A 23819-nucleotide genomic window follows, 5' to 3' on the forward strand; every position below is an offset into this window, starting at 1 on the left:
AAAAACACTTAATTAGCAAACACGTAACAAAGTTTTGCTTGTTAATGAATAATGTTATAACTAAAATAGGCTCAAAGCATGTCTGGCAACGATCCAATTCGATTCCAACAATTCTTATGTCGTTTTACACCCAACTGGCAAAAGGATTTTAAAAATGTTTTTACATAAATTGACTTTAAATTTAAGCATGCTGAAGTAAAACTAGTGCATAAGACTCCAGTTCTATAGTATCCATTGAGTTTACTTTTTTTTTGCAAAATCAGTACGAAACTAAAATAAGCCGCGTATTACCTCAGGATCCACATCGATCATAGAGACAGACATTACCAACAGCAAACTCGTACAACAACTTCACCAAATCCAAGTAAACGCCTAAATATTGAAACTTACAACTCTGTACGGCAGTTTTTAACTATATTTAATGTTCTCATCAGAAGTGATGTAGGTATAATTTTAAGAACATTAAAAACAGTTAAATAAATGTAGAAGACTAGATAAATGTTTTTGGTATAGCGCCATCTATTGAGACTGCGGTATTACCAGAAAAGTTTTTCGCTTACAAATTTTAACAGCGAGATGGAATGTTACGAAGTTCACACTTGCTTCAATAGATGGCGCAGTTCCCTGGTTTTCAGAGAAATTCGTTCAAAAACATTCGACAATGACTGTCAGTTTGACAGTTTTTCGCCCGACTCTGTCTTAAAAACATCTGCGTAATAATAAAATTAAACCGGTTGATTTGATTGTTTCTAACAAATGTTTACAAAAATATAAACTATATCAGTATTTTCATAATAGATTTCATTTTTGATATATTAGTCTAGAAAAACGAAAAACAAAATTCAAAATTGTAAGTACAGTTTTAATAATTACTTACCGATTCGTCCAGCCTTCGAGAGAACTACTTCTGTTTTCAGATGTGCACTTTTTGTGGACGTTGTTTATTTTACTTTTTAACTTAACACCTATTTTTTTCGGGCTGCTTGGTATTTTTAAATTTGACATCATTTTGTATGTATGTGTTTATTTACACTTTTTTTCTGTACATAAACAATGTTACACCATTATGAAAAAATAAGGAAGCTAGTTTCTCTTTAATTTAATTTATATGGTGTTTTTTATTTTAGAGCTGTCATGGAAGAATCAGAAGATGAATTTGCTTTTGAAACAGATCATTTAGCACTTCGGGGGAATCAAGATTATTGTGAATTGCTTAAATACATCGTAAAGTTAGAAGCCATTAAAGTGAAAGCTTTAAAAGATATTGAAGATATATCGGAAGCGCAAAGGAAAGCTCTAGATGAACCTTTGCAATTTGTGAATGATTTAAAGGAGAACAAAATAGACTTCCCACCTCGGCAGACGGTTCCAGATTTGCCAAAAATCGATTGGAACAAATATAACATTGACATATCAGTGGAATGTGAAGAACCAAGTTTTGTTAAAGAGGAAATTGATACAACAACCAAAGTACGGGGAAGGAAGTTTACTGATAATAAACCAGAAACATTTAATCAACTTTGGTCATATGAGGAACAAAAGCGACTTGAAGAATTACTAGAAATATACCCTGAAGAGGTGATAGAGGCTAGTAGATATAAAAAGATTGCACAAGCCTTAGGCACAAGAACACCAATACAAGTTATGAGTCGGATTCAAAAATATTTTGCTAAATTGGCCAAAGCTGGGTTACCTATTCCTGGACGTATACCAAAGCGGATTGCAAAAGACAAAAGTAATTCAATATTTTATAAGAAGTCAACATTCTTCCCTCAATTACATGTGCCTGTTCGAATGGAGGATCCCTTAGACAACATGGAAGCCTATGACTGTAACACATCAGATACAAAAGGCAGTAATAAATTGATTATTGATTTATTGAAATCTGCCAAAGAACAGAGATTATTGGATGAAATTTCACCGGTATATCAGACAAATACAATGTGTGTTGGATGCAATAAAACAGGATTTTTAGGAGCGAGGTGGACAGATAATGCCGGCACAGACTATTGCACTGATTGCTTAGTAAAACTTTTACCAGCTGATAAGTTAATACCAGTTAGAAGAGTATAATAGTATTTTAATCATGATTAAAAAAATAATTGATAGATTTTTTTATTTCTAGTTTTACTTTTAAATAATTACAATCTCTAATGTTTATTTAATAAAATATTGAAGTTTCTACTAATTTATTGAAAGGTATATTTACATTTTTTAATACTTAAAAGAAACCACGTATTTTAAAATTAGAAGGTAATTTAACAATTGGGTAATTTTCATTATAATTTGAATATTAACATTTTCCAACACATTTAATTCACTTCACAAAAGTTCACGTCACAATACTGGCCATTTATAAAAAGAGAAAAAAGTTATAATTTTTATCCGCACACGATTAGGTCGTGGGATTAGGATGAAACGCGACAGCTCCGAGCCGAGCGTGTAGTGATAGTGGGGCAGTCGCCGCGTCTGATGAAGGACCAGTGGCCCGGAACAGTGAGCACGCCGCCCGACTACTGTATTCTATTCCGTATACAGGGCAAAGGGAGCCTACAATTTATACGTCACTATGTTAGAAAATCTTCAATACTTTTTATATGCATGGGACACATTTTTTTTTCTATTATCTCATACACCGTTGTTAACATCTACATTAAAAAATTTTGATTTTTTTTCCGACTACCCTCGTTCTTATTAAATTTATTTGCAGTTTAAAAAGCAGGGAAATATGTAATTTGAAAGCAATTATTCTGTTATTTTCTAAAACCCGACTGTTAACTATCACAAAACCTTTAGCGTGCGTTTATTTGCAAGTCGTTGGTATCACATTTATTTGCTTGTATACTTTTTTGGCATTTTGTTGTAGTGCGCATTTACATGGGCATTTCTTTAGTTCCCACATCTATTCTACAAAGCGTCGTGCTGCGTGCCGATTAGCTCATTGCGTTTGCTACGCATGGGACAAAAGCTTTCTTTAAGCAGTTTGTTCATTTCGTCACACTACGAGTACAAACACGAAACCTAAACTTACCTATTTCCATATTTGTTTTGATACACTGAAAATAATATTCAAATTATTAATTATTAAACATTACAGATATATTAAAAACACATTTTTAATTTTTTTAATATTTGTTTATAGATTTTCTAGGAATTAAAACATCACGATTTTAAAAATTTAAATCACGAATAATGTTAAAATTTACACACAATTTTATTCTCCGCACGACGGTCTACAATGTAAAGCTTTCATATGGTTATGAAAATAGTAGACAATTAATCAAAAAGATTTTCTGATACCACATTAATCTTCTATTCTGTAGGATAGTTCCATATTGATGAATGTGGCACAGTTTTGGTTCCTTTGCTCAGGTTGGTGGTGCAAAAGGTAAATGATTAATGAAGTCCAGTTTAGTTTGAATAATTTTATATAAGGATTTTATTTCTATTAATTTTATTATTATTAAAATATTCTTTTCGTAAGCATCCTAGTTTTGTGCTGATTTTAGATTAACAACATGATTTTTTTTCTGATGTTTTTTTAAACATTTGCGCTCTGTGTTCTTCATTCAAGTTCTAGTAATCTCATACGCCTTTTATGAACAAACATATATATGCTAATAGATCAAAAACCATACATCACGTAGACGTTGAATTATTAGATTAGATTGAAATTTAGTGAATTAGTAATCAATTTAAAGACATGATGAACACATAACCCGTCCATTAGTGTAATGACATTCGAAACCAGTCGATTAATATTATCCAATTAGCTAATCGTTCTAAACGGCTGGTTAAAATCACTTACGTTTGAGTGTGGAGATTGGAGTAGTTATCCTTTGAGATAATTTCTAGCACTACCAATTCATTAGGATTTACTATCATGAATATTACGCTACGACTTGAAGATAAAATTACCATTGTGACAAAAATTTGACTAGAAAAACTTAGCAATTTAAAAATAAAACAGTTAATGCGTAAAATAATCATTAATTGAGTTAACTTATTGATAAACTATAGCTAAACTAATTTGGTTACTAAATAATCATTATTTTATTAAAATTAAATCTTAACTGGTCTCAAAGAAAACTTATAGTTTGTGCTAAGAAGATTTTCCGTTCAAACCTGTTTACTTCCTCGAACCTAATCGGATTTAAAGTTTCGAACAAATTGATCGCGCAGACTCTTTTCAAAGGAAACCTCAAGTGACCTTTTTGTAATCTTCCACTAACTTTAAAAGCTTTGTACTAATTAACAATTTAAAATCGTTATAACATAAAATTAAGTCCAAATTTTTCACCTTAAATTATTATTTGCGATATGTGACATAAGACTATACTGCATTCGTTGTTTGTATCAGTAAAAATCTAATACGATTCCAACATTTACGACGAATGATGTGAGAACATTCAATCATTGGTATCAGAGGGGCAAGCAGTGGAGCGTGAGAGATGCTGCAAATACCATCTAGGGCAACTATTAATCAAACAAAGCTGTGCCCTATTTACAACGATTTCTTTTTGTTCAACACTTTATCTGGAACTTTTTAATGTACTACTTTTTATTCCTACTCGTTACTATAGAGATAACAACAGTTGAATGGACTAATTCAACGAGGGAAATAAAATGATTTCACAAAATAGCAACGTTCATTTGGAAAGTTTGTATTAATAGTTTTTTTTTTCTTTCGTGTGCTCACAGAGCGTTGTATTTTGCAGTAAATACAGTAAGGAGGAAATTATTTCTATTTCTTTTTTAATTAACATACTAGTATTAGTAAGATAATTCTGTAACGGCAAATGCTACGATGTCACGTAGCAATTGACGTAGCGGTTGGTCTACATAATGTCGTAGCTTAATTATATTGAATCTTTTTAGAATTTTTACATCTCCATAATGTAAAATGAATCAAAACAAAATTTAAGTAACTCTTTAATATCAAATAACCACTTAAATTCACAGCACATTTTCAGTTCCTATAAATCAAACGTATTGCACTTTTCCAAAGGAAAATATTTATTTGATACACGCTTTTTAAATAGCAATGCAGGTCACGTTTTCAGCATTTTGATATATATTAAAGTTTGAAACAATATGGCACTATCAAACAACCAACTGTGAAGTTCAATATTACATTTAGATACATTTTATTCTATACTTTTGATTATAATTCAATGTAAAACATCTTAAATTGTAAATATTTGAAGAGTACAAAATTTGAACGGCTTAATTAGTTAATATCTGTTTAATTTTTTTTTATTAACACTTTTGAAATAATTTTAATATAATATTTTGTAGGAAGTGCGCACGGCGGGAAATCGTTGGCTGCGGAAGACGGATGACTGTATTCAGTGGAAGGTATTGAAAAAGACCTATGTCTAGCAGTAAGAAGATAAAGGCTGATGATGATGTTTTACTTATAATTGACCATTATTTTGTTGTCTTCTAACGGCCGGATTCTGAAACGAATCTCAAATTCTGCGCTCCACTTACAATTTGTCAATCAATCTTAATGGTATTTGGAGTTTAAAGTTGGCTTTATTACAATTATGTAACGTATTAACGTTGATACATATTTAAGCTACAAGCTTTACAAAATTTAATCACATGATGATTATACTAGGTAATACGTGCCAGGGCCCGATTTAAGTTGTATATATAAATATTCAAGAAAACATTTCCATTCCACTGAGTTGGCAAAAAGAACTGAGCGACTACAAAAGGCATTATGGGGCTTAAGATTGGCTGCTTCTCAGTCCTATAATGCTCCTTAGTCAAGCGTTATTTTATTATGTACTCTAAAGTAAACGTATAATAATATAGTTTTTTATTAAAAAATGTAAAAGGTTTATTTATCACTTGAGTAAATAATAAATTGAACATAAGTAATAGGTAACTGGCCGTAGCGGTTTGTAGCAAGGACTTATCAAGAAGTTTGTAATTTATCCTTGTCACGTCGCTGGTCAACTCATTGAACTTTGGTAGTTTCAGTCCGCAGCTTTGTCATTTTGTATAAATTGTTACTATTAGCAGTTTGATTAAAAAAAATAAATTGATTTTATTTTGTCATCGAATTATTTCATTTAATTACACCGGTGATGTTTTCAATTGTTGTCATGTTTTTATTTTTACTTGATTCTCCCTTTGCAGCATATTTCTGTATATTTTATGGGTGTTACTAGAAAATCTTTATAAGATTAAAATAAAATAAGTATTCAAAAAATAGTTTCGAGTACAAGAAAAACCTAAATGTACAACAGAATAGCAAAAGTTTAGTACCATTGGAGAACGAGATTACAGCTCGAAATATTTCACACAAAATACTTGTTTCCATGTTACAAATTAAAAATACTTTTGCAGGAGTTTTATGCACGTGAAAATATAACTGTTGACTAATGGTTAGCGTGATGTTTGAAATATTGCAATGCATTCTAAAACTTTACGGTGAATGTTGTAACGTGTTAAAATAATTGTTTTTGTTGCGTTTTTAGTATATGAATTTTTATTTAATGCTAATAAATTTGATAATGAAAGTTTGTTATGCTTTAGATTACTTCACAGAATAAAATAATGAAATCAAAAGAGGTATTTGTTTGTAAAAATTAAGTGAATTAGGCAGATAATTTGTGTAATCAAGTTATACATTTTCATACATAAAAATGTTACAGTAAACTTTAAATAGAAGAAAGTATCTTGTGAATCTTGAACTCGCCTGAGGCTGAAATAAAACATTTTTCAGTTCAAAATTCGTCTCACGTAGTCGAACCCTTAACGGTGAGTTAATATTCGTCCTTATTTAATTTCCTATAAGGTAACAAATAGTGCGTACTCAGGAATACTAATGTACTGTCCTGAGTTACAAAGATTTTGTTGGACGTTATACAGCCTAAAGGTATTGCTTTGGTAAATATTTTTATTAGTTCTAGTTGTTTCTCTTTGAACTTACTTTGAGAAATTTCTATCGTCTTTGGTATATTGAAATAATAACAGTAATTTATCTTAGTTTTTATAAGCAGGAATTGAAATGAATAATTCTTAATTTTGTTTATTTTAATCCACACTAACGACGTCTTGATTCGAACTAGTCTCGGATAATACAACTACTGGTCCAATTAAAACAAAATTACGAAACCATAGCTCTTCAATCGTCTTTTAACAAAGTCTATTATTTTTATCTATTGAAGCGAAGTCGGCACTGATTCTAATAAAATGCTACTGAATATCTTAGAGAATACGTTAGACACCAACAACAAAGCAAACGTGTTACCTAGATGAGGTTATCAAGCGCGGCACAACCTTGTTAGACGCGCCTGAGAGACACCTAATTTCCGTTCCGTGTGCTATACGCAAACGTTTACATAAACTTATAATGAAATTTCATTCTATTGTAGTGTAATTTAACAAAAGCATACAATTTATCTGATATTCATGATTTATGAAAAGGTTTAAATTAAATGGGAAATACGTGTTTTATGTTCAGTCCATATTAAATGTTTATTTTCATCTCTATCGCAGAGTTTGAGTTTTTTCAATTATTCTTTTTTTAAATATAGCAACTAGCTGTTGCTTGTGACTTCGATCCAATGGAATAAAACAATAGCAATAAATATAGCCTACTGTTGCTCAGTGATAATATATCTTTTTATCGGTGGAAGATTTTTTTTAAATCGGCCCAGTAATATTTGGGTTATATCAATACATACAAAATACAAATCTTTCCTCTTTAAAATATTACTATGGATTAACAGTTTATCCTACATTGTAGATTAGTTCATCAAAATAACGTATTTAATAAGAGATAATTCCATATAAGGTTAGCAAGATTAATTAAAATGAAAATACAGAGGTCAGTCACCCAGTTACCCGTTCGCACCTTCATTTGCCACTTGATGGGTTTGAATTAGCGAGGGGATACTGCGAGCCGTGGAGCGTTTTCAATTAATTAAAACAAATCCCTTCCAAACATTTAGAATATCAAACTAATTACGATGGATTGTGCAAGATATGATATATCAAAGAATTGATATAAACATTTAGCAATAGATAATTCCAAAAATTACTTTTTCTAATAGTTCCCACTATATTACTTCCATGTAAAAATAAAGTGCAGAATTTCATACACTAAGAACTTATTGAAGGCAACTTAAGTCGGATGTAAGAAACTAAATGTAAAGTTACAAAAGAGAGCTAAAAGAGAAAGTTACGGATTGCAACTTTTTAAAAGGATTAACTTAATCGCTTTACGTTCTCCGATCGCCGATAGTAAATTATACCGCCTTTAGAGAACAACTCGCTCTTGACTTGTTACAAGTTTTCTGCAATTTATCCTTGTCGGGTGTGAACCAGCACATTGTTAGTTAATTGAGTGGGATTTCTAGTCGATAGGCTATATTGATTTTATATAAATTAGAAGAATGCTTTACTATTAGAAGGCTTAGAAAAATGTATCTTATGTATACAAATTATTTTGTAGCGAGAAAATAATAAACACACACAATTATCAATAGACATAGTCGGTCAACTATCCGCTTGGGGCTTCCAACCAACTTACAACGTCTGGATTATATTCTAAAGTGATTTATTTCAAAAGTTTGTGGAATCCAAGAGACATATGTTAACAAAATGGTCCCCTAAGCCCCATTACGTCATAGCTACAACGTATCTCACACGAGTGACAATTTCGATTTTATATTCGTGTGCATTTCCCCGTACTAACAATTACGTTGGAAATATTTCATACTGGAAATTTCCTGTTCCGTGTAAATTTTACGCTGTTGATTAATGTTTTCCGTGCTGTGGAGTTCTATGCATTGTATTTCTGAAATACTTATATTTTTGTACTGTTTACTTCAGCCTCGATTATTTTATTAATACCAGAATTCTATTTTACTAATATTATAAATGCGAATTTTTATATGGATGGATGGTTGTTTGTTAGAGTTTGTAGCCTAAACGGCTGAACAGATCTCGATAGAAGGCACAGATGTAGTGTGATGGCAACTCACTTTTTTTTAATTTCCCGCGATCGGAGTCGCGGACGAAAGCTAGTCCTAGCTAGCTAGCTAGCTACTTTGTTTTTACATCCTTATATGTAGAAGTTAGAAGACTTCTCTGTTGACTACTCATATAATAATGAGTATGCTCACTAAATTTCACTAATCCATATTACTGGCAAATCTCCAAGAGAATATAGACTTGAATTTGTGTAATATGTGTCAGTGAAATACCTCCTTTATTATTGAGTATAATAACTGTTGACAGATGCTTTAGAATACACTCGCGTGTGACACAATAGTGACCTAGATGAGGTAATCTTCGTGTACCACACTAACGCCAAGTGACAATTCCCGTCCAAGTATAGAGTAAATAAATTAACGTAATATACATCATTACAGATATATACATAAATAGCTTTCACCCGCGACTCCGTCTGCGTGGAATAAAAAAAAACACAAATGTGAGTAGCCTATGTGTTCTTTCAGATTATGGTCTACATCTATACCAAATTTCATTAAGATCCGTTCAGTCGTTCACATCCATCCATCAATGTATGTAACGTAGTTGTTATTGTAATTAAAAAAATGTTTATAATAAATCTATAACGTTATTATATTTGTTTTGAAGTCTTGAACCTTGAAAGGTTAAAGTAAGCGAAATTAAGAGCTGAAAGTAAATTAATCTACAAATAATAGCAGTATACCTTCCATTGATATGTTTTACCAAAAAATAACGTATAAAGTGAACAGTATCTTGTAGATGTAATGAGTTGTTCGCATCCGTGCCTCAGTTGATGGATTCGTTTACTCACGTTGTAATGGAATAGTTGTAACATGATGATTAATTCCTAATGAGGGTCGCAATTCAAGCACAAACAACGCTAACGCTAAGAATGAATGTTCGAATAAATGTTTTTATGATAAAACTAGCTTTCCCCCGCAAAAAAAAACAAATATGAATAGCCTATGTGTTCTTCCAGACTATCCTCTACAGCTATACCAAATTTAACTGAAATCCGTTTAGGTTACAAACTCTAACAAACTTCCATCCATCCATGTAAATTTTCGCATTACATTAGTTTGATCTTAAGAAAATTACAATACCTACATTGTAAGGTCTTAATTTCATTCTAAGAAATTCAATAATTAATTGAATTATCACTTAATTGATTAAATTATTCAAAGTGTAAACAATTTTAGTATCATAGTCGACGTAAATTGAACATGTTATTTAGTTTGCGGGAATGTTGTGTTGAATTTATTTGTCCAATAAGATCTACCGCATTTGAGAAACGCTTCGCAATCAAATAGCATGCATTCAGTTAAAGCGTGATTTAGTTTATTCATGATTGATATAGTAAATACTGGAAAACAAGCAACGTTTTAGTATAATAATGTGCACATTGTAATCAATACACTATTGATTAAACATAATTAGAAATCACCTAGCTTTGGTCCGCGACTTCCACCGCGTAGAGTTAATGAAAAACCTAGTATGTAGCCTATGTTTTCTTTCAGACTATCCCCTACATCTTTGCCGAATTTCATCGAGATCCGTTCAACAGTTTAGGCAGCAGAACAACAGCCATCAATCCATCTAAACTTTCGCATTTATAATATTTTTTTTTTATAATAAAAGGGGCAAACCAGCGGCGTAAACACCAAGGAGGTCAACGATGCCTTTGAACATCCGCAATACCAGAGAAACTACAGATGTTGCCGGCCTTTGAGGAAATAATAGGCTCGCTTCTTGAAGTTCGGTCGCGTTGCGCGTCCAATACTGAACTATAGAACTATGGTATTGTACAACAATGTCAAAGATACAGAAAAACAACATCATTCTTCACTCCCGTTACCATTCCCAAAGAAATAACAGCAACAGCTGTCCCGCAACTGATAACAAATTATTCCCCTCGGCTGCCTCGTTTGATAGATATATACCCATTTATATTTACCCCAACCGTATAAAACTCCTTTGTTGTAATAAATATCTTTGGACTCATAAAGGCAACGTTCAAAAAATATTACAGAACACCATGAAAATATTTTTATGTCGACCATGGACCTACGTATAGTGTAGAAATTTTTTTTTTGTTTAGTGTAATAAAAAAACCCTAGAAATACAAATATATTTTTATCGAAAACTATACTTGACAATGTGCAGACAAAAGGTGAACTTTAGATTTATGAAAGAAAAGAATTCCCCTGTGTACACCCGACCAATGCCAATTAGAGCAAATTGGACGAGCTGTCTTTTGACAATTCCGATATCAAAGCGTATTCGGATGGCAAATATGTTACAATGGAGGGCCATAACTTACTACTAAAGGGCACGTGACTTATTGTGTGACTTGCTAAAGGATATATTAAGGACCTAGGATATTTAATCTATCTAAATATGCATATTAACCGATAAAGATTCCTTGCTATTTAACAAAAAAGGGGTTAATTTATCTTATAAAGTGGAAAGGTTTGTATTTTTGGAATAACTTAAAAATTATTAAGCCGATTTCAAAAAATCTTTCACCATTAGAAAGCTACGTTATCGCTGAATAAGCTATATTTACATGGACGAAGTAGCGAGCAACAGCTAGTAATGATTAAACACCAACAGAATTGTAACATTAACTTTGTGTTGAAAAATTATAATAAAGGTCTAACAAACACTATCACATTATAATAAGAACATTGAGATTTAAAGTTCTACAAAATATTTTATTGTAACGAGATTCACCTACTCTTAAATGAAAAGTATACATTTCCCTTTGACATTCCACTAACATTGTAGAATATATTTCTCAAAGACGCGATATGAAGGATATTGAAATATTGTCTATATCTATAATAATATTATAAAGATTTGTATTTTTGTATGTATTGAAATAACTCAAAAACTATTAGTCTGATTATAAAAATATTTCACCATTAAAAAGCTACGTTAGTAGTAAGTAACATGTGCTATCTTTTTTATTGTTTTATTATCACGCGGGCCAAGTCACCACCAATAGCTAGTTTATTTTAAGTTGTAACAGGGACCAAAGTTAAAACGGCATAATAATAGAAATAAGTTTATGAAGTCAATGATAGAAAAGATGCTAATAAAAATTCTCAATTAATGAAATACGAATTGTCATTCAAAGTTGCCTTTTCCCTCCATAATTAAATTTGTTAATTCTGTTTTAAGGGCGCTCGCAAACTGAGTTCATTCGAATATCAACCCTTCACTGTAAAACTTTTAATTTGGGATTTGTGTCTACAGCATTACTACGTCACAATAAATTTACCAAATTTAAATTGACTCAAGCCCTTTTTTTACAAATTCTCTATCTCGGTTAGTTTTATGTCATTTCTAGGTTTGGACCATGGCCAAAAATCTTGAGATTGTTCTTTTTCAGCGTTCAAATGAAAATTACATTAAAATTATTATCGATCTTTAATATTCTATACATATTTTAAAAGCCTACACAAAAAAACAATATTGTACAAATTGTACATAATCTCTCATTACAGAACATGTGGTTGTAAAATATTCGCGGCACGCCGCATACCGAGTTTACGAGCAACGTTCAAATTTAAAGTTAAAATTATGCGTACAGCTCTTTGAAATTATGTTCTCACGCGCGATGGCTGAAAATGAAATTAGAAATTACAACGGGTTCCCTGAATCATGTATTACTAAGCCATATTTTAAATGTGAAACACGTAGCCATAATTATTTGTATTATTTTTAGTTATATAAACCTCAATAGGAAGAATATATACCAATTGAGATTTATAAATATGAGTCAAAGTTATTCTAGAAAGTACAATTGTAATACCCAAGTATAAAATAATCTTCTTGTTGCAGTATTTAGTAGTTTCGAATAAAGATGGTGAACGATGAATAATTTGTGATGACTATTTAAATGATGTATTATTATAAAAAAATGATAAAGGCTAGAAACAGTTCAATAGAAAATACTAACTGGTGGTCGACAGTGAGTGCACGGCGAGGTGGTGGCGCGAGCGCCACGGGCCACGCCGCTTGTACTAGCGATTCTCGCACGAACTGCTCCCACGACGGCGACGTTCCTATAACAACAAAAAACAACATTATTCTCAATTGTATTAAACACTAGCTGTTGCCTGCGACTTCGTCCGCGTGAAATTTAAAAATATAGCCTATGTTACTCACATATAAATACCTTTCTAAGGGTGAAAGTATTTTTTAAAACGGCCAAGTAGTTTTTACTTGAATGTTTCCTCTTTATAATATTAGTACATATTGCCACAAGTTCTTGTTGAACGCCAACAGGTAGACAAATAATACAGTCAAATAATTAGGTTGTTATACTTACAAGCAAAAACACTTGAGTAAATAGCTTCTTCTAGAAAAGTTCTAAAATTCCTCTAAATGATTGTTTTTATTGTTTTCATAGGAAACTTTTAGCCTGTTACATACAAGGCGTGCTCATTTCCGTTCGGTAATGAATTTCCGCAAAGAAAAGCTTTATTCTATCGAATACAAACTATAAGCGTTTCCTTTTACAAGTTGTTCTTTAGGAAAAAATAAGCTTTATGCGTACAATTTCCTTCTACATCAGCTGTAAATATTTAATATGACGAAAACATTCCAGTTTTTTATTACAGTTTTATCCGCTTCGTCGCAATACGCCACTAGTGCGGTACCTTACGACATGACTCTCTTGGGAGATTTTCCATGCTGTCTTTATAGTTATGTGTACGACCTAATAAAATATTTTGACATTGTCCTTGATAAGGCATCCCTAAACAAAATGTAAAATTCCGTGTCATATTGTCATCAATCTAACTTCTAACTAATATTATAAATGCGAAAGTTTAAATGGAAGGATGTTTGTTAGAGTTTGTAACCTAATCGGCTAAACGGATTTCCATGAAATTTGGCATAGATGTAGAGGATAGTTCGGAAGAACACATAGGCTGCTTGTTTTTTTTTTAATTCGCAGTCGAAAATTCGCAGGCGAAAACTAGTTAAGACATAATTACAAGTTTGTGAAGGATTTTTCCTTTTTATGTACTTTTGTAACACGAACGGCAAAAGACACTATGTTTAGAATGTACAAACATGAAAAGAATTATGCTTTTTAATGTCATAGAAATTGTTATAGTCAATGAATTTCATTACCAGAGATAACAAAATTTTAATTTCGACACTCTTTGGAATTAAATCATCTAGTCACGCAATTATATTAAATAGATAATTTGTTTCACTCAACGAATATTCATAAATTGTTAGAGTTTACTTTAATTAATTAATATATTAGCAAATTTGAATACCCAATTGACAATTGTCACACAATGGTCAGGCGAAATTGTGACAAAAATCATACTGATGTTATAAATGCGAAAGTTTAGATGGATGAATGGATGTTTATTAGACTTTGTAGCCTAAACGGCTCAACGGATTTCGATGAAATTTAGTATAGATGTAGACGGTAGTCTGGAGGAACAGATAGGCTACTTAATTTTGTTTTTTTTTTTAATTCTACGCGGGCAAAGCAAAGCTAGTAAAAAGTTTAAAACAGGTAATGGTAAAGGTAAACAGGTATGCTGAGATATTCCAAGATTGTTATATCAAGGGAAATAAAATCATACCATGAGATTCACTGTCGAAACACGACTACAAGAAATATTATACTGTCTCAGTGTTTACAAGGAGAACGAGAGAGATGGAAGTATGTTTTTAAGCGTGTTTCGACAGAGGAAACCAACGGTTACAGCCGGTCTGGATATTCTCTGAACAACGCAAACCTTATTTGCATGACAGCTGCCGTAAATTCCCTTTACCTATTCGGTTCTGTTTCGTCTCAAAACTTGATAGTTTCCCTCAAAGCTTTGACGTAACAAAGGAATTTAACATCGTTATAAACGGATACATTGTAAAAGGTTCTTTGTAATTAATTTCGTGCTTAAATTACTAATGATAACTCCTGGAATAATGTTAACTTCGCTGTTAAATGTGGATTTATCTACTTTTTGATAACAACGTAAGAATCCTAAGATAACCTGATTAAATAATAGTATGTAAAATATAATTCATTCATTTTATTTTGTGTTAAAGTAAGTTTGGGTAAATCTTACTAGTATAAACGTTTGAAAGTTTCGATGTATGGATATTTGTTAGAGTTTGTAGGTATACTTAGAGGATAGCCTGGAAAAACACAGGCTGCTACTTTTGTATTTTAATGCCGCGCAGACAGATACGCGGGCAAAGCTCGTTTTACATACGCAGTAAAATCTATCACGTCCAATTGTGGCCATATAATGTACCTCGTCGTGTATGTAATACCGCTCTAACATACGAGAGGAATTTCATAATCTGTGTTAATGGGTTTCATGGAATGTATGCAGTATGTCGAACTCGGTTATTAAAAAAACTACCATATTAACGCATTATCAAATATTAAAATTAACGACATTGGAATAATATTTAGAGCGAACGCACCTTTGACAAAACTGTCGCAAAACTGTTGTGCGATTGTCGATTGTTTCGCAGCCCATTCAACTATTCAGTTCAACTAAGTACACAACGAAAATCGAGTAGTGTGCTCACCTCCATATAAGTTCTTAGGAATAAGCGAGACTGGACAGTTGTGCGATAGTTACAAGAATTTGACGTTTACGTTTTACTTTATTTAATACAAACTATGTTAAATATAACGTTAATTGTAACTAGCATCCTTTCATTGTTGTAGCAGTAATATTGTGTAAACATGAATTTCTCACTAAAAAATATATGTCACGTTTTTACAATACGCATATCAAAAGCAAACAAGTGACATTAAAATGAAAATGTATGCATATTTAAAATACGTTGTTTGTGAACGTGCTTGAAACTCGATTCCTTGTGTACGTGCACTCCAATGCAAACTGAAATAAACCGACTCAAATAAAATTAAATACCCCTCACTTCAATATACATAATTTGCAAGCCTTTCATATTTAACTATTCAAAACATTTATTTACTCAAAAGCACTTTTCCAAGGATCCTTTGTTAATATCCTTTTTAAATCTATTAATGAATATGCGTAAAACTTAAATTTCATCTTTAATTTAAACTTGCAACATATAATTCGAATAAGAAAACCTTTAATTATTCAGTAAATGCAAATCGTGTTAAAATTACGTATAGATTATACCAAAGAAACCAGCCAGAGATTTGTCATTGAGTGAAAACTAGTGGTTTGTTTGTTCGCGTGAGCCATGCTAATCCAACTATCGGTTAAAAGCTTTTAGCCGCATGTGATTTAGATAGGGTCACAGAAAAGCTAAATACCTTTGTCGGACAAACAGACGTAGAAATTTAGATTTTAAGAAGTTAGATTACGATTTCTGATGTTTCTCACCAGGCCTTTGTATTAATAAAAAAAAATAAGCATAATAATGATCTTAGTGATCATTTTAACAGTGGTAGAGCCTGGTTTAAAATTATCGCAAGAATGGGTCGGCTCGCTCGGTGCAATACCACGACCACAAAAAAGACAGGCGTGAAGTGGAAGCAATTCCGCGTTTCGTCTTATGAGTGTGGAGCCGGAGGTCCAATTTTAGTCCCTTTCCCGTCGAACCTTTTTTATTAAGGAAAGGATGGTATGGGAGGGTAGATTCGACGGTGGAGGAGACGCATAGGAAGGGAAAATATCCTCTTTATGTGCGTCTCCTTCTTCGTCGATTTAGGGTAGGCAACGCATTCGCAATTGCGGATGTCTATGGGCAGCGGTCGCTTCGCCATTTTGTCGAATTTAGGTGGCCGCTTGCGCGTTTGCCACATTTTTGTATAAAAAAAAACTCGTCATTGACCATAGTAGTTCATACGTTTATAATATCAGTAGCAACACTTTAGTCACAGGCGGCTACATTGCAACATATACAAATATTTTGGGCAATATTTGTGACCAGAATAACGGGGCCGGATCAATTTTGGTGACAGTTTCGACGATAATAGCATGGTACAGCGAAAACGAAAGTCAATTTTCGTTATAAAAGGGTCATAATTATTGAAATTTAACCGATAATTAAGGGTTCGAGATAAAATTACGTGAAACATAAGAATGTGGAATTTTCCTTTCTTTTATAACAGGCTAAACTTGAATTTTTCTAAACAAAAAGAACAAAATAGGACATCTCAACGAAAATAGAATGTGAAAATACAGTAAATAAGCTTTGCTTTGTCCGTAAAGATACTTGTTTTTCTTTGTTTAATTAGGATAACAAAGATACCCTGAAGCCTACCCGACTTGTTACTTTTACAATACTCGTATTAAAAAAATAAACATAATTCGAAAACTGTGCTGAGCTTATAAGCACTGGTAAATCAAAATTTATGTTTACTTTTATCAATTTTTTAAAAACAAATTTAAAAAGTATTTACATATACGGAGACACAATGATCACATAAACAATATAGTATTAAGATTGTATGATGGTTACAAAGATAGAATACCAAAGAATGTTTGGATGGATTGTGTGAATGAGGATATGCGTAACTACCCAGGAAACCCCGCGGTGTACTCCTTCGCCCAACCGGGACGTGGCATCTTAAGAGGATATGCGTAAGAAAGCAGTGAATTCAGGTAATATGACGGCTGATAGAGCCGTACCAGGAAAATGCAAATTGATGAAACAGAGTCAGAGTATAATTCAAATCAAAAAAATTATAAATGAAATGTCTTTTTAAAGGAATTCAATAAACTTGATGTGCAAACAGATTCCCTAAATGAATTACTTTATTCGCGCAAATAATTCGGCACAATCTATAAAATATAAACGAGGGCAATATTTGCCGACCTTAAAAAAATACGATAAGCTTTGGAGAATTTTTCTTTCATCCACAAAGAGATTTCATTAACTTTTTGTACGTGTTAATTTGACTTCGGAATTAATTTTCGTTATTTAAAAAGGTGTTACTTTTAAAGCAACAGAATTAGTATAATTGTGTCGTTATATAAATTGAGTTCATATTAAAATAATTAATAATGTAGAAAATTAATTCCGATTTTTATTTAAAAAAAAGATAATGAAACTTGATAAATATGAAAAAAAACTACAATGAGATAATATAACCATAATGCTTCGCTTAGAGTACCCTTCTTTCCACTTAAGGAATATATTCTCGACGTACAAAAGGTCGATTTGCATACGAAGTAATGTTAGATATGAGCACATGAATAATAAGAAAAGTCCCAAATATCGATAATAATCCCGACATAATTCAATTCCATTTGAGTACTTTAAGAGAGGTTTTTTGATGTTCAGTCGAACATTACATACATCGTATTCTTATTAAAAATGCGAATGTTTGTATGGATGAATGGATGGATGGATGTATCTCCAGATCGCATCAACGGATCACGATGAAAATTGGCAAATCCAAATGTAAAACATAGTCTAGAAAAACATATAGGCTTCTTGCTAAGTTTTTGTTTAATTTGCACGGACGTAGTCGCCGGCAAAAGCTAACCATTGTTTATATTATTATAAAATTTGTCCATGACATATTTAAAAACTGTTATTATGCACTTTGACGAAGAAAAGATTTTTATGTATTTGGAAGCATTATAAAAGTATTTTGTACGTAACGTAGTAGACGTGGGTTCTTCGTGCATACTTTTTTATAAATTGCCATGCGCGCATCTAGCTTCACAATAAAAATAAACGAGTTACTTTCATAGAAGTAGTAGAAATGTCTAAACTTTTTACGCCGTTGCTCTTTCACTCAATGTTTTAGTTATAATAGCTCAAAGCACTTAAAGAACTTCAAAGAAACTACGCAGACGTATTGTAGAAATAATAGAAAATTTATTTCAAAGCTTTCATATATTTCATAATTCTTGAAGTGCTCTATGAAGTTTGAAAACCAACTCTCATATAATATTACAGCAAAGATTAAGTAACGAACAAAATTAAATCCCAAATCAAGAATTCAATTACAGGACTTAACTCGGTCCAACCTAAAATGTATAATTAGACCCGCAACAACTTTGATATGAGGACGTCAAACATTACCGACCCTCGTAAATATGTAATCAGAAAATTCGAATTTTGAATCGTAAAATTAATAGCTTATTTAATTATTTTTAATTTTATTATTCTTTGTTTCATTGAACATGTCTAGCCAGCAATTTTTAATCATATATTTTTAAAGTATGCACTACTGGTATTACAATAAGAAAGTTAGAGTAGTTAAGCACTAGACCACAGAGGTTATATACAAACTTGTTTACAGAAATTTTATTGCTAGCCATACATCGCTTAGAATGTAACAATTCCTTCAACTTTTCTTGACCCAATGAAGTTGCATCATATTTTCGCTCACTTGTACAAGTTATCAACTTTATGAAAAATCATCGAATACCTTTGCTCTAAATCGAAATTCGCTTGTGCTTGCTCTTGTACGGCACGAGCTTGTATTTTTAGTTCCCAATATAATGGTAGAGACATGATAGAGGATAATTTAGTGAAAGTTCGGTTCGTACAGTATTTATATTAAAAGTAATACATACTGTAACAATAAAACTAAAGACAGAAAATGTCGGTGTAATTCTCCATCCAAAAAATATAACGTCAAAGAAAAATTACCATTATTAAGGAAGAGATATCGATAAATAAAACAACATTTATATTGCCAATGATACAAAATGAGTATAAATAAAAAGGAGAGTGTTTAAATCGCGATAATATGAAATAAAGCTTATTTCAGTACTTCGTAGCGCGGGAGATTAACTTTCATTTTGTTATATTTTTTGCGAAGTGCTGTAGTCGTTACAAAGATTAAAGCGGAAAAATCTTTGAAGGACTTTTATCTGAAACGAAAGTGAAAGAGAGACCAAAGTACTATTTTTCAGGTAACTGAACTAATTTTCTATTGTAGAATATTCTACTTATATGGGTTATAATTCAAAACCACGTTATATTCTAACAATGTCAATCAAAAACAATTGATGTGACAATTAGTGTGTCCACATATAGCCCTATTGTTACAACCGAGCTATCGTCTGACTTGACTTGCTGGTGGAAACGGTTTATCTATAGATTTGTATACAAAATAAACAAGCTTTACAAACTAGTTCTTAACGTTTGTACCTTTAAAATCAGTTTAAGAAGTGCTTTAAAATAGGTTCAATAATTTGTAAATCTTAAATAAAGAAACTACATTACTACATTAATATCACGACGGCGGAAATATAGATAAAAAATTTATTTTCTCACTGAACGTGTTTGCATTGCTTTAAGATTAAATTCTCACCGCACAAATAAGTGTTTTATAGAACTGATTCGATTTAAAGTTAACTATTCTTTATCTAGGACATTTAGAGCGCGCACACCTTTGACTAAACAATCGCACAATTGTTTAGTCTCGCTTTGATTCCTATGAGATATGGAGGTGCGCAGAAACTTCGATTTTTAGTTGTGCAACTGAACAGTTGAATGGGTTGAGAAACAATTGACAATCGCACAACTATTTTGTGATACTCAAAGATGTACGCCTGCTCTTACTGTTTCATTATTATATCTAAAAATGTTTTCTTTAATTACAGAATTTTAATGTTATTTTATCAATGACCTATTTTAGTATATGTCGAATAGATAGTTGTAGTCACAATATTGAAAAAAGTTATGAGTTCTAATAAAATATATTACATATGATATGAGGACCTCAGGAATTTTCGTAATGCGTCCCTCTGTGACCGCGTCCCAAATAACAATACATCAGGGTGATATACTATTATGCATGTTACTCGAACTTTTATCAGACGTTTTATTATAATATTTTACCGCAATATGTTTTTATGATATGTGATACTATCGATATTTGAAGTTTCCACTTAACTAATCTCCGTAACATCATGGTGTTGGAGGCTTAATAGTAATACTAGCTTTCGCCCGCATTTCCGTTCGCGTGGAATTAAAAAAAAAAACAGAAGTAAGAAGCCTATGTGTCCCTCCAGACTATCCTCTAAGTCTATACCAAATTTCATCAAGATCCATTCAGCCGTAGAGGTTACAAACTCTAACAAACAAACATCCATCCACCTAAACTTTCACATTTATAATATTAGTAAAATGTAATTATGTTCTCTTTAAAAGTTTTCATTGTTTTTCTTTCTTGTTTTGATTTACATGGTTTTAGTATTTACTATAAGTTTGTTATGGTACTGACATGTTCGAAGAAAAACAATTACCTATAAAAAATCACGTAGGTTTGTCAAATTAAATGGTTATTTTATCCATAAACCTATACAAGATATGAAAAAATGTTTTCTTTTTTTTATTATCCTTAATTATCAACGCGTTGAAAGCAAAATGAAATTTTGTTTTTCCTCATTTCTCTTTTAATTTTAGTCCATTAGAGCAGTAAATTACTTTTCTCTGTAATAAATAATTATTATGATTTAAAAGTAAAAAAGCGAGGATACTCTCGTCTTTATTAACTTCTTCATAATAAAGGTTAGTTGGAAGTAATATAAAATTTTGAATTATTATTTTTTAATTTCGTCGCTTTTTAGAACAAATAATGTGTTATTTGTTATAACAAATCTCCACTATTATGGACAGGCACTTTCATCACATCACTGGTCTGGTTTACGCCTCTGATTTTCCTAGAACCGCCATAGACAACAAATGTAAAAGGAAATACATTTTCCCAACCCCTTTATAGGGACATAACTCATGCAGGATTTTGTTTGAAAGACGGATGGCGCGAAATAGAAAGCCAATATTAAAATCCATACAGTAAAATAAATTTTTCCCCTTTCAGTTTATGGATATTAGAGTTCGCAAAGAAATGCGTAAAAAGTACGGAGAATTTTATCATGATTATGACTTGTAAATTCTATTATGAATATAATTTACGACATACGCCCTTCAAGAAGTGAACCGGCATTTAGGCGGTTAGGCAACTGCCCAGGTCGCGCACGATAATGGCGTCAAATTAAAAACACTTCACCTCACGTAGATTATAAGGGGCGCCGCATAAACCTTCTCCAGGGCTCTAGTAGCACTAAAATCCAGTACAACGTACCCTTTAAAGACTGACCAGGCACTTGTGGTCCCTCTAGCGCTCATGATATCCATAGGCTTCGGTGATCACATAATATTATGTGTCCTTTTACTCGTTTGTCTCTTTATTTATAAAACAGTGGCGATAATAAATCCCTTACATACTTTCATCGTAACTTTATTCATGCAGAGTTAATGTGCCACTAAAGAATGATGAAAATTGGTGCTATTGAAAACGTAACGTAATTATTTCCACACCAGGGAAATTTATTTCCGCTCTTTTGTGCGTAAACGATCTTCGCGTGAATAATTTGCATTTGAATTGGAAAATAATTTATTTCGATCGGCGTTGGTGCGATAATAACTCGATTAAGATATAATTAATTACATTTCAAATGTACGATTTTAATTGAAATATTATTTCATTAATTAACATTTATATTTTTTGACTAAGTTAATTAATCATTTAATCAAAATCTGCAGCTTGTATTCACTTGAAATCATTTCAATGTTAAATATAAAACGTCAGTCTTAAGTTTCATTTAAATACAAGCCTATGCAAACAGCCTGAGCAATGTCGTTTACTAACTTGTTTACAATACACGTGTCTGCAATTCCACAACCAATTTCAGTGTTTGCGGAGCGATAGATTTGTTTAAGCTGGCCCCACATTTTATTCCGTTTTCTTTACTCTTAATTTATTTCAACCGCCTTTACAAACAAGATACAAAACACAAGCGTATTCCTAGTCCATTTACTGTATTACTAAGTACACTCAATACGTTCTTTCCGTAGCCCTTCAAACCATGGAGATTTTTTCTAATCAAATGGGTTTTATTTTCGTTTATTCACAGGACTATATGAATGAGGTAGTAACCGTCGTCCATAAAAGCTCTTCTCTGTCATGTTACAATGCAGAGTGAACGCGGCCGACCGTCGCTCGGGGACTCGTGTTGCTGTGAACTGAATCTACAACTAATTGGACTTAAATTTGCTTGCTGAATGGAATATCAAGTACATTTATACGTTGATTAAGCGGTGAATAGGGCGGGTCAATTTTAACATGAACACATTCTCAAGAGATCGCGTTTAATGCTAATAATAATATAAGTTTCGTATTACTGTCAAGAAAGACCCAACATTTTACTTTTAATTTGATAGCGTCTAGTGTGACGAATAACTAATTAAAAAATCTATTTGATTCATACCATCAAGTACATAATTCATAACCAAAAATAAGACTATAGTCTTATTTGTATACTAAAAAAAAAAGTTTTTTGCTACAAAAATCTCCGTCGAATTAAGGATTATTTTTTGGCCATAAAAATATTGTTAAATCTTAGAAATTTACATTTGAAAATGATAAACATTGCGATAGAGATGTTGAGAGTAATTACACCATAGAGCTTTTACAGGAAAAGCTTTGTTAGTGTCTGATCAGCATTAAGCGCAGCTAATCTCTCTATTAAAACTTGAGGACTTACGACGCTCATAATTAATACGAAGCTTATTTACAATGCTACTTAAATAAATGCTAAAGTCAACATCGAATAAGATAATCGTACTGTGTACTACTAATAGCCGTTTAAAACCGAGCTTTGTTAAAGTATTAATAGACAATCTCTAACACTCTTCATTTAGTTCTACAGTCCTTTGTGGCTTGGTCCAGAAATTTCTTCAACTTCCGTCTATGTGACTATTACTTTCACTCCAGTACGTTTAATTTTAGATATAAAAATAAATAGTACTATATCAACAAAGGAATCTAGATAAAACAGAGTGTTTCATTTATAATTTAGTTCGGC

At 31.9% G+C, this 23819-nt stretch overlaps 1 protein-coding gene across 2 annotated transcripts; it reads left to right on the forward strand.

Moving 5' to 3' along the window:
• Nucleotides 1-809: 809 nt before the first annotated feature.
• Nucleotides 810-2118, forward strand: LOC106107876 (ZZ-type zinc finger-containing protein 3). Of its 2 annotated transcripts, none has more exons than XM_013288885.1 (2): nucleotides 810-850; nucleotides 1128-2118. In XM_013288885.1, exon 2 carries the CDS (start codon nucleotides 1135-1137, stop codon nucleotides 2071-2073), a length of 939 nt encoding a protein of 312 aa, XP_013144339.1. In that variant the 5' UTR covers nucleotides 810-850; nucleotides 1128-1134; the 3' UTR covers nucleotides 2074-2118. The 2 variants fall into 2 exon arrangements, with proteins under 2 accessions (XP_013144339.1, XP_013144340.1); XM_013288886.1 differs by lacking the exon at nucleotides 810-850 and adding an exon at nucleotides 980-1015.
• Nucleotides 2119-23819: the final 21701 nt, after the last annotated feature.

Source organism: Papilio polytes, unplaced genomic scaffold (assembly GCF_000836215.1).
Source record: "Papilio polytes unplaced genomic scaffold, Ppol_1.0 DF821845.1, whole genome shotgun sequence".
NCBI lineage: Eukaryota > Metazoa > Arthropoda > Insecta > Lepidoptera > Papilionidae > Papilio > Papilio polytes.